This window comes from Notolabrus celidotus, chromosome 7 (genome assembly GCF_009762535.1).
Source record: "Notolabrus celidotus isolate fNotCel1 chromosome 7, fNotCel1.pri, whole genome shotgun sequence".
NCBI classification, from domain to species: domain Eukaryota; kingdom Metazoa; phylum Chordata; class Actinopteri; order Labriformes; family Labridae; genus Notolabrus; species Notolabrus celidotus.
Window position 1 is genome coordinate 6,929,044 of NC_048278.1, and position 12,768 is coordinate 6,941,811.

At 40.2% G+C, this 12,768-nt stretch overlaps 1 protein-coding gene across 1 annotated transcript in view; it reads left to right on the forward strand.

Annotated features, from left to right (window-relative positions):
• cnnm2b (cyclin and CBS domain divalent metal cation transport mediator 2b) overlaps positions 1 to 12,007 on the forward strand; it is a 56,155-nt gene extending 44,148 nt beyond the window's left edge. The window contains 4 exon segments of the mRNA XM_034688454.1: positions 3,586 to 3,679; positions 4,427 to 4,489; positions 6,102 to 6,280; positions 7,612 to 12,007. Of these exon segments, the coding sequence (XP_034544345.1) occupies positions 3,586 to 3,679; positions 4,427 to 4,489; positions 6,102 to 6,280; positions 7,612 to 7,893 (618 nt within the window). The 3' untranslated portion in view covers positions 7,894 to 12,007.
• The last annotated feature ends 761 nt before the right edge of the window (positions 12,008 to 12,768 follow it).

Consider the following 12,768-nt stretch of genomic DNA (forward strand, 5'->3'; position numbering starts at 1 on the left):
TAACATTTTTGTAAATATGCCAGAATTAGTCAAAAGGCTAGTTTACATCAAGCAGCAACCTCCGGTCTCAAAATATGAAGCCCATGCAGAAGTGTTATAAACTGCAGTTCACCGAGAATCCGCTTGAGGCTGGCTGCAGAAACACCGGAAACCACATACACACCCATTCAAAAAAGCCGATCTTTACAACAGAAATAAAAATGTTTAAAGTCTGGTTCAAAAAACGGCTTGGTCCTCTGTAACTAATCTCTCTATCGAAAAACACACTGTACGGGGTTCCGCATTTCCAATATGGCTGCAGACGACGATTGTCTTCAAAACAGCGCTCAGGAACAGATGGGTGACGTCACAGATACTACATCCATATTTTATACAGTCTATGGTTTACATCTGTAGTCCCTTGTCAGATGTTTAAAAGGCTCCCTAAAAAGATCAAGATTAAAAATAAAATAAAAAATAAAGTAAAATAAAATGAAAATAAAATGGAAATAAAAAAGGGAGAGGAGAAACCAAAACACAAAAAAGAAAAGAAGATAAGAAGAAAAAAAGAAAAGAAAAATACGAATAGCACCATACGATTAAAAATGACTAAAAGCTACATGAGGAGATGCACGGCAGTCTTTGAGAAAGTGGCCATGGACATGAAATACACAAAGCAAGACAATCAGGAAGCAGCAATGAGGAAATGTTAAGGAAGGCACAAGCAGACAACAGGACAACATTTAACAGTGCTGTACACATTCGCATCAGACAGTGACTATCAATCATTAAACTAGCAGCATACAATTCACATGAAGCGACAGATGCACACAACGAATAGACAACACAAGCAAGCAACAGCAAGTTAAAAACACAGGAAAAATTCACAGATGGCTGACACAAGGTGGCAGTAGCAGAGGTGTGAGTGCGTCTAAATATGTATATATGAAGCTTCCACTTTTACCACCACACCACATGAAGAACAATCACACATCAGGACTTTAATGTTGTGCTGGTGTAGACTCAAGTAAGAGAGAGTTGTGATAGCAGAAGTTTGTTGCTGTACTCTCAATATAGAAAGAAAGAAGAAAGAAACATACTTTATTGATCCCCAGGGGGGAAATTCAATTTTTTTATAAAGAGGGTTAGTGAGATGGAGAGACGGTGTACAGAATAAGTGGGACATAACTTCATACAGATGGAGACAGGAGGAGTCAGGAGTTTGGTGCATCAAGTCCCACAGGAGTCGAAGCCTATAGAAGTAAAACCAGGGTGAGCTAGCACAGGCCTGAGCCAGTTTAACTTTAACTGTATCTTAAAAGAAAGTTTGAAGAATGTGCTCAAAATGATCCCCTGATAGCCCGCCTCTCATACTACTACTCTGCTGGACTTATTAACAAAGTGATTCAAAGTGACATATCATTAACTATTGCCCCTATATTCATTCAGTAAGTAAATGAAAAGATGATAAATCGTGATATTCTAGAGAATGGCCATATTTTATGGTAAGACCACCAATATGATAACCCATTAGGTGACTGATATTCTTAGCATTCAGTCACTTCCTAGCTAACATTGCATTTCAGTGTTACACAATACAAAAGCTGAGGTAGAGAGTCATTTTAAAACTCTGTTAGCAGGCTCCTGTATTGATGTCTAAAATTATGCAGGGTTTTTTTCCCTTGGAAACACTTCCTGAATGCAGCCAAACACACAAAAAGTGTGTTTAAATTTGCAATAGATTGCATAACATTGAGGACATCAAGTCCAAATTAAAAAAGACAGTTAATGTTGCACAGCAAACTTAATTACATCCGGTAATTCATATTTCCAAGCCTCATTAAAGCTCTTAGATGTGCTTTTATTTTAAGAATGTTTGTTTTCTTAGTAACAGTGTTTAATAGAAATGTTTGTTAGAAAGTGGCTAAATGCCTGGGTTACCTGTTGTCTGGCTGTGGCCAATGGGAAATCAGATACTGGTATATTGTTTTATTTTGGACCTTTCATTCTTGATTCTTCCCTAAAATCACTGCCCAGTGTCCGTCATTGTGGAACTAGAGAGATAAGAACAGTTTCTCACATGGCCTCCCTTTCTGCAACATGCAACAAAGTAGTATGATATTTTTACAGAATTTGAGCTCCCTGACCTGAGAGGGAGGTCACAGACATATTTCTATTATGTGAACAAAGTCCATTCCCACAGGAGGCATGCATCCCAAAAAGGTATGCATGGTATGACTGTACTGCAGGAGAGATGGATTAAAGAAAGCAACAATAGCAAAGATAAGCAGCTCATTAGTTATGCAAATGTTTGGACTAAGAGATACCACATGCCTGAATATCTATAAGAGTTTGGCCAGTGTTAATGATCTGCAGACATCACTGCATTCACTCAGTTCAACTTTTACTTTTAAATGAGTTCCTTATTTTAATGTGAATGACTCAGCATTAATTCTAATGTGTTTTACTTTATTAAAAGAAGTGTATCAGTTGTGTTACTGTATACCCTCCTCTCGATCCTCCTGCACACTCTCTCTGCTGAAACCTGCTTTAAAGAAGATTTAGAGTGACAATGTTTTATTCAAATCAATGCAGATCAAAGAAAAGTTTCCCACCTTCAGGTTCAGTTTGAAAAGAGGTTGAAATGTGTCTCTGAGTGTGCTGCTCTTCCTCTGATCAACAGGAGAGAATCAAGTCTTTAAAAAAGGCTCACATCAAGATCAATGGACACACCACATCACTGATTCAGGGGTGTAGATTAGAATCTTAATCATTTTCTTCCAGTGAAAAACATACAAAAACAGTGTTTAGAATGCAGTTAGACCTCCATTTCATATTGATTGACATTCATCACCTGCTTTATTTCCTCATTCAGTCATCCGAACAATATCAGATCACAGTGGAGCCAGTTGAGGTCTACAAAGGACATGTGTGGGGTCACTGCCCCGGAGCCTAGGTTTATGAGCAGATTGGAAGCTATTAAAAAGAGAAGGGATTTTCTAAAAGTAGTAAAAAGGGAAAGAAAGGAGGGAAAGGGATTTGTCTTGAACGCATGGGCTGATTGAATAAATGTTTTCAAGCAGAAAACATTTGCAGAACTGAAGCAGAATTCTCAGATAGGCTGGACGGCATGACCGAACACTTGTGCTCCAAACTCGACACATAAAAAACGCAATATTATCTGGAGAGTCTTTACAAACAGAGGAGGTGCAGACCGTCCTCCATGTTATATTATTAACAGCAAGACAGGATACGATCCAGTCCTGTCTTACAGAAAGGACTCAGTCTGATCTCATCTTAATCCACCATGAGCAGAGCACTTTGCAGCATTTAGCAACTTACAGCGGCAAGGACAAACTTCCTTTAACAGGCAGAAACCTTGAGCAGGACCAGACACACATCTGCTTCAACCGAGTTGGGGTTGGAAACAAAAATGTGTCATAAGAACTGCACAGTCTGAGTGGACAGATATAAAGTATCTAATGCACATAAAATGGATTTTGAGAAGCTAACTTGTCTTCCTTTGTTGAAAATGATTTTTTTAGACAAAGTGCTCAGTGAGAAGTGTGTATATTTAAGTAAAAGTCATCTCTCTGTTTGTCACAGGGGAGGGTGGAGGTGGAGGCAGGAAAAGAGGGAATGAAATTTGAAGCAGGCCCATTCTCCTTCTACGGGATGTTGGCTCTGACGGCCTCGCCAGGTAAGATCCCCGCACAACACACCTGATCTCTAATGTTTGATGAACATGAAGTCTATTATTAAAGTGTCTCTTTGGCAGCAAAACATAAAATAGCATCTTTGTGGGCAGGTCTTCTCTTTTCCTATTATGACCTCTTCAAATGAAAAGAGCTCAGCACTAATCTCCCTGCATTGGCTCTGTACTTAAATATCAAAAACCATGACATTTGAAAAGTTGTGTTCAAGACCAGATTTCTTAGAACAGATCATCTCCTTGATTCAAAGCTTTCATGCACTGTGTTAAATGTGAATTCAAAATCGCATCATTAAGGCCCACATGGGCGTCTTGCAGTGACATCATGTGAAAGCGTCTCTGTCTGATCTGCTCAGTTCTCTCAGTTCATTCATAAACTTCAGTACTATTCTAACCATTTCACCTCTTTGGGTTCACATGGGCGGTGGGATCTGAGAGACACCTACTGGTGAAGCAGCAGAAGGCCCGTCCAGTGCTGTGCCCTGAGCAGGCACTCAGCAGATAGACATCAGAGTTTAGTTAAGATGAGAGATGAAGGTTCATCAGAGGTTGGTTGAATACATCGCTCAGAAGATGTGAAGCTCAGAAGATGTAAAGCTAATTAGCAGATTACTCCAGTTAAAACATTTACAGGATTTGTGTTTTATTGTGAATTGAATATCTGTTAATGTCAAAAAACTCTCCTACTTCTCTTTTTGTCTTTTGTCCTTTGCTACTTTCCCTCACCTCCCACAGTGCCTCTGTCCCTGTCTCGCACATTTGTGGTCAGCCGGGCTGAATCATTAGCAGGATCTCCAGGTACAGTCGGCTTTTCTGTCTCTAAACTGATCATCATGTTGTTTTCAGATGTGAAGTCTGAGATTGAAAAGTAGCACAGAAGATTGTCTGTAACGTTATAGTGTGAAGTTCTGTGAGTGTTTTGTGTTTATGTTAAATTGTATCTTTGGTGAATGACTAAAAAGTCTGTTTGTACCTGAACACAGCGTGTACTGTATGTTTTCGTGTTTAATGAAAGTGAAAAACAAAGAGAGGAATAAAGACTCGGATTGAGACTTAACACCCTCGTCCCCTGAGCCATTAGTCAAGTGGCTGAATGGTGCTGTATACTGGAGGCCCCAAAGTGGACCCAGGCTCCGCCCCGCTCGCCCCTAACCTCTAACCCTCTCGCTACATAAACAAGACCTACAGCTACAGCCCCCTGCTGGACGACCACTGAGCGCACACACATGAAGAGATGCACGTACTCTTAAGTTCACATGAACAGGCACATGGAGACCGAGCGGTTAAACTCAATGCCTAACTACTCCTAAAGAAGGCCTTATGTGTGTGTTTGTGTGTTTCTGAAGTTCTCATATCGCCCTGCTGTTGCATGAATTCACTCACATATATCAGAAATGAAGTTTAACACTCTTTCAGCAGTGAGCCACAGTGCACCTCTTTAACATGTTTTACTATTACAGTGTTGCCCCCCTGCTGTGCTCTGGTTGTGTGTGTCTGTGTATATGTTAATGCATTATGTGCGAATTCTTGACACAGCGCCGTTTTTGTATTGTATTGACCTGGCCCCCGCGGCCCCTAGAAACTGGAGTACTTATCCGCAAAAGTTCACATGCCAAGTCTTTGGCCAACTGTGTTTGGTCTGCATACACACACACAAACACACACACACACACAAGCACACACATATTCCTACATGGGATTACATACATTCCAGTCGGTGCAGTAGCATTAGCGTTTGCCAAGCCGTTTCCACTTTGTTATGTGTGATTTTCACTAGGCTTCTTTAAGAAGTGGAAAACATAATCTGTCTTTAATTAAAAAAGAAAAAAACACAAGAACAAGTCTTCCATGTGGTCGCACATAGAAGGGCGCAGCATCACTGGAAACCATTGACTCAATACCTGGTGTATGAAACTCCCCTCACCTTTGTGACTTTAAAGGATATTAGAATTCCTCAGCATCACAGCAAGCATCTCTGCTAATTTCTAACACCTGTCCATGAAAAATGTCCCCAGCACACAGGGTCTGAAGTGCTGCTGAAGCTGTGACACAGCTCAGTAGTTAGAAAGAGAACTGTGAGTCAGAGCAGGCACATCTCAAAAGTTAGATGTGTCTATAATAATGAGGTTTCTAGAGAATGGACTGCACTTGAAATTGCCTGACTTCACTCTTTGATATCACTCATCAACTAGATGAACACAGAAACCCTTCTTGACACATCTTAAATAATCGCTTCTCAGATTTATCTGAAAGATCCACAATCCCATACAACTTAACAGAAAACACCTTTAGCTTCTTCTTCTCTCAGTTTCCTCTATGACGGAAACAGAGAGAGGGTAAAGTTAGAGTTAATGCACTTTTCTAGTACTACGAATTTAACTTCTTCTTGTTTCTCTTCACCTCCTTACAGAAAATAAATCCCCTCCTCGGCCGTTTGGACTCAACCACTCAGACTCTCTGAACAGGAGTGATCGGATAGATGCAATCACCCCAACTCTCGGCAGCAGCAACAACCAGCTCAACTCTTTCCTGCAGATCTACGTACCCGACTACTCAGTCAGAGCGCGCTCAGATCTGCAGTTTATAAAGGTGAGAACAAATACTGGAGTATGAGAAAGGTGCATTATGACACGTTTATCACTCAGAAAATAATCTAAAGGAGAGATTAATGCAATACACACTAAGAGCTATATATCTATGAGTGAAATCCACTTTAAGATAAAATGTCTATATCACTACCGAATGAACTCATAATATGAAAGTCAAACTTCAAAAAGAGGAGGAACAAAGATGATTGGAACGGTGGACCAACTTTTTACCCTTGCAGGGTTCCTCAGGCGTCATAGGGCTTTGCTTTAACCAGTTCACATGTGTTCTGTGGACTGTTTTGTGGCAGGGACCCGGACAGGTTGTCGGCCACATGAACGCCAAGGAGCTTTGTGCTCTGCACAGCCTCCACAGCAGTTCCACTGATGGAGATTTGGGTATGCATGGGCTGTTTCTTCCTGAAGTCTATAATAATAATAATAACTTTATTTATAAAGCACCTTTAAAAACAAATGTGTACAAAGTGCTTTGACAAACAAAGCATGGTTGGAATAACAAAGTAAACCTTTAGGCAGACAGGGAGGAGGAATTTTCACAATGCGAAACAGAATACAACGCAAGAGGTTAAAAAGAAGACACGTTACTTAAACAGAATGAAGTGGTGAGACAATAGACCAATAAATCATTTTTAAGAGGTTTTTCAAAGATAAATGAAATAATAAATAATAAATAATAAATAAAAATGGAGAAGTAAATAAAAGCATTGAAAGGACAATAAAGAGGTTTTTAGAATAAGAGGACGACATCACATGGAGAAAATTAGAAAAAGTGAAAAGGATATATTAAGAAGATCAAAATAATAAATGAAAAAATAAAATAAAACAATAAATGATCAAATACAATTTAAAACAATGAATTAGTTGGATAAAAACTAAAACTAATAATAAAATAGAAGTAAAAGCGGATAGAAGGATGAAGTCATATAAAAGCAAGTCTGTAAAAATGGGTTCAAGAAGAGATTTAATAGATGTCACCATGTCCTTGGTTTTTGTAGACATTAAGTAGCAGGTTGTTGTTCTTGCACCAGTTAACAAAAAGCTCCATCTCCTCTCTGTATGTGTACTCCTGGTTGTTCTGGATCAGGCCCACCACTGTTGTGTCATCAGCGTACTTAATGATGTGATTTGTACTCCACTTTGCACATCAGTCATGGGTCATCAAGGTGTACAGGAGAGGGCTCAGTACGCATCCCTGTGGTGATCCGGTGCTCAGTGAGATGCTGGATGGTGGATGAGGTGTTATTGCCTACACGCACATGTTTCTTCTTTTTTTCTGCTGTGACGTTTGACCTCTTTGTTTCTCCTCTTTCCTAGGTAACACGTCAACAGTACCAGAACGCAGTAATGGCCTCACGTATGGACAAAACGCCGCAGTCAACAGACAGTGAGTTCACTAAAATCGAGCTCACACTGACGGAGCTACACGACGCAGTGGAGCCTCCCACTGTGGTCACATCCACAGCCAGCACCACCACCACCACTCCTGCTGTGTCAGTAGTCGTGGCCAATGAGACGTCCCACCTGCTCAACCAGCAGCAGAACTGTGTGGGCCTCAGCAGGAGCAACCACAGCACCCACAACGAGGGACCCATCTAGCCCCCGCTGAGCCTGGTGGAGACCCAAACCCTCCACCCTGTCTCATGGACACACACATGGAGCAGTGGCAAAGATGGAGATGAGGGAAAGTGGGGAAGCGGAGGCAGGTGGAGTGAAGGTTCCACTCCAACCAGTAGTCCCCAGCCAGTCAGTGACACCCTTTCATGGAGGGGCGGGGGGAGAACGGGTGCTGCGTCACCCTGGACTCCCCCACCTGAACGCTGTCAGAATCCCTGCTGTATACACGCTCTTACAGAGGGGGCCCTTGGACAGTTCCTGTGACTGAGCTTCCTTTTTGGGACAATCAGACACTTTCTTTGTGGTGACTTGGACTAGAGGATGACAGGGTGCATGCAAGCCCAGTCCCTTTGCCCTACATACACAAACAGCTCAAATACACACTCAAAACATAACACCACACCTGCTGTGTTTTCTCTCCAGGCCAAAGACTTTGGCCCCCCCTTCCTTGACTGGACATAGACAATTTTATGGACATGAACACGTCAAATATCTTAAAGCAGTCACATTCCCAAACACATGCACACACACTAACACACACAAATTCAACTCCCCCACCTGTACATCTTTCAGGGAGGCTCAGTCGACTGTTGATCCCATCAGCAAAGACTCAAACCCAAACAAGCAGAGAGCGACGGTTGGTCAAAGACTGCACCAAAAACCACTTTGAAATAACTCCTTAAACCACGAACCAAGAATGTTTTTCTGTATTTATTTATTTTATAATGTTGTATGTATATACGTATGCGAGGAGACATGATATAAAATAAACTGGCATACAAGCATGCATGAGCATGTACACAGAGGTGTGCACGGGGCACACGTGTCATATCACAAAGGACATGCTACATATATGGAGACGAACATCCATTCATGTATATGAGGAGGGGAGGGTCTTTTACAGATACAGTATGTATATTACAGATCTTGTTATTTTTACTATTATCCTAAATCAGGCTTATGGTACTCTATCTTTTTCACCTTTTAAAAAAATCACACTATTGCCTTTAAGAGAAATCATATAATTAATTATTTTAACAAAGTGCAATGAAACAATTTATTTAAGAGATGATTATGAATAAAAGAAATTACTGTATTATTAATTGACAGATATATTTGTATGTATGTACTGTATGTATATTTGTTTTAAAAATTGCTGAACAGCAGCCATCTACTAGCAAAATTGTCCTTAGCCAGTTAGTCCCTGTCTCTGTCTCTCTTTCTGTCTTCTGTCTGTCTTTATGTCTTTCTATGTTTTTGCATTCTTTGACCTCAAACAAATGTCTAATGTATGTTCATATGGGAATCATGATGCCTGGACCATCACAGGAGTGAGGGAGGGGGGAGGTTCGAGTGGTGAAAGTGCCAACACACCACCTATGCATGGGTCGGTTATGTGTCCTACATTTTTATTTTTATTTTTTTTGCCAATTTTACACGTAATCAAACTTGATAATTGCACAGTATTAATGACCTCATCTAACATGTTGAGCATCATCAACGTCACAAAAAGTAACCTCGACATTAAACATGTCCATGAATGATACACAGCTATGCTTCCCCACTGTTTATGTGTTTTATTGTTTTGCATGCGTGGTTCCTGCATGTGTTTCGACCCTGAAGTCAGTCCAGTAAGGTTTGTTTGAACGTTCATATAAAGAGACTACACTTAAACCTGATTTTGCTCCCCCACACAATATACTTTATATTCTATGATTAATAATTCTGCAGTCAATTTTGAGCAGTCAGAATTTTGAATGTTGGCTGCTGTTGTAGAGAGATATTTAAACTGATTGTATTTTAGCCTATAGAAACACTGAAGCCTTGACATTTATTGCTTTTACAACTTTAAGAGAAAAGTGTAACATTTTGGAAAATACACTCATCTGTAGTCCTGCTGAGAACTAGAAGAGAAGACACCACTACTTTCACTTTTCTACACTGAATATGAAGTTACAGCTAGCAGCTGGGTTACCAAGCGTTTTCCAAAGGTTGTTAATAACCTTTAAAGCTCATTTACTCATTTACAAACTACTCCCAGAAGTTCACCGCTCCAGGCCGAGATCCACAGCTTATTTTTCTACACTCCTTGTCAGCTGTGTTAGCACCACGCATAATTTTGCCTCTTTTTGGGGATTATTTTTTGGGGGAAATTATTGCGACTGTCTGAGTGGCTAGAGTGCCTTAATTTTTATACATCAAACATTGTTTTGTTTCCCTTTCATGTTTTTATTTTAAAGCTAAGCTAATAGCTCATTACTTCATTCTTATATTTGGTACAAAGATATGAGTTGCATCCCTCTTCTCAAAACAAGAGAGCTTAAGTGTAAATGTTTTTTAAAGGTCTTTTTTTTGCTTTAGTACCTTCTTGCCTTCAGTGTGTTACCTCATTAAGACATGAAATAGTCCTCAGAACCTGTGTATGTGCTTAATGGTTCATTGACAAAAGTCTCAGAGCAGATAGTTCTGTTAACTTCACATATTTAAGGACATAGTTGTAGTTTGTTAACTGTTAGATAACTTTGATTCATGGTCCAGGCCTGTATTTTAAACTTGTATGTACTGTATTCAGGCAGGTCTCTTGCCAGCCTACAGGCGACATCAGTGTGTCCTAAAGCTGAATGCTATTGTTCTAACATGTAGTTGCAATCTTGAACCACCGGTAGTCGCTGTTTGCATATTCAAACTAACATGCAACAGTCAGAAAACAGAACACAGCCCCTCAATCTGCTCAGAAGGGCCTCTTGGTTGTGTAACCAGACACAGAGGACGATTGCATTGTTTGCAGCTGTGTTCGCTGTCGTTATATTGTTTACTTGAAACTGCTCCTATGCAGTAGGCCCACTCTGCTCAGCAGGAACAATCACTCCAGAGATGAAGCAGTGAATGATGATCAGATTGTAGAACTGTGCTTGTGACATTCATACTCTGATTTGCTTTGTGAGCCAGAGGACACCAGTGCCTGACAGGGGGAGAAGAAGTGCGGTGACATTTCAAAAGGTCCAAATGTAAAACAGGAAGCACAGAGGAATGCATCCACTGAGACCAAGTTAGTCCAACATTCAGTCATACACCCCTTAAAGAAGTTCTCTATCATTTGATTCTCACACAGCTGTATCCTCATGTGAACACATCTTCCTTCCATTAGGCTTTGTGAATGCTTTTGGCCTGTTTTTGGTCTTTTGTCAATGTCAGTGCTGCTACTCTAACCGTGTGCTGTCCATAATGCTTCCTCTACCTGAGGACAACATTCCCATTGCCTCCACCAGCTGGTGGTTTAATAAAAAAAGTGAATGATTAACAGACTCACAGTTGGTGACTTCATGTACTCTAAACTCTGCTTCTTCTAGAAGTTTTCATGTGAGATGTTTTGTTTGATCATAGACACGAGAAGCTGTTCAATGAAAGCATGATTCTGTGTAAAGCTGTTTGCACACTGTGTCGTCACCTACTCCAGACTGGTTGCATTAACAATTCATGTGAGAAATGTGACTTTTTAATGAAGAAATGAAACCATCTTTCTTTAACATGTCCTGTGTTGAGTCAGTAAACTGTTACATTCATCCCTTTTAGCACAATGTCATTTTTTAAATGACTCATCTGATCTGTTCTGACCATTAGCTTACTGAAGCTACATTTAGCTGATGATATCAGACTTTAATCTTTGATTACTACCGACATGTAATTTTTTTTACTTTGACTCTTTTATACTTTTTTATGCTTCATTTTAATATTTATGACTGCAGTCTTTAACATTTGTCACATTGTGTCCTATTGGCTGCTGTTCAGCTGAAGATACAGAGCTCTGCTGTATGCAAAGATGCAGTAAAGCCTGTTGAAATATTGAAGGGGAGTCGAGCCACACCCTCTTTCTTTTTAATTTTTAACCTTTTCTTTATTCTGAGAATTGTGGCGTCTGTAGTGTCACAGTTCTGACTTTATTCTCAGAATTCAGATTGGTCATCATTTCATCCTAACCTTGCTGCTCCTCAGCCACATCTTAATCGTACAGCCTCCATGCCTGTATTAGAATGTAGCAGCTGGTTTGTGGTCTTTTTTACAAGGAGCACATGCAATAAATGATGCTGAAAAACTACTCCATGCATTTGTCACTTCTAGGTTGTATTATTGCATTTTCCTACTCCCTCCATTAAGTTTCAGAAGTCTCTTCAGCTGGTCCAAAACACTACAGCACATGTACTGACACGAAAAAGAGTTTGTGTTCCTCTTCAAATCCAAATAATTTAAAGTGAATTTAAAATCCTTCTCCTCACCTATTATACTCTTCATTCTAGGGATCAGATAGTGCCTCTCTACAACAAGCTGCTCTCAGAATGCAGATTTGAGTGCTCCGCGAGTTTTAAGAGTCAACTTTAAGTTCTCCTTTGTGTTGAAGCTTATGGCTCAGGCTGGCTCAGGCTTGCCTTGGAACAGCCCCTGGTTATGCTGCTCTGGACTTGGACTGTCAGTGGACTCTTATCTCCTCCTCTTTATCAGTTCCTTATCTGGTGGATCAATATCGGCTCTGTGTTTTTGTATTTTGTCCTGAGTGAACTTTTGTCATGATTTAGCGTTACAAAAGAATTGTTTACTTGAGTACTGTACTTAAGTACATTTTTTGAGTACTGTACTTTACTTGAGTATTATCTTTGGGGGGTACTTATTACTTTTACTTCACTACATTTGAAAGACAATTATCATACTTTTGACTCCACTACATTCCTATCAGTGCTCTAGTTACTCACTACTTTAGCTTTGAAGTCAGCTCATGAATTTTCTTTTCTGAGATCAGATCCCAAAGACCGTAAACTGTTTGAGTTCTTGTGTTTGGTTTGTCTCAGTGGTGTAGCCGTACCT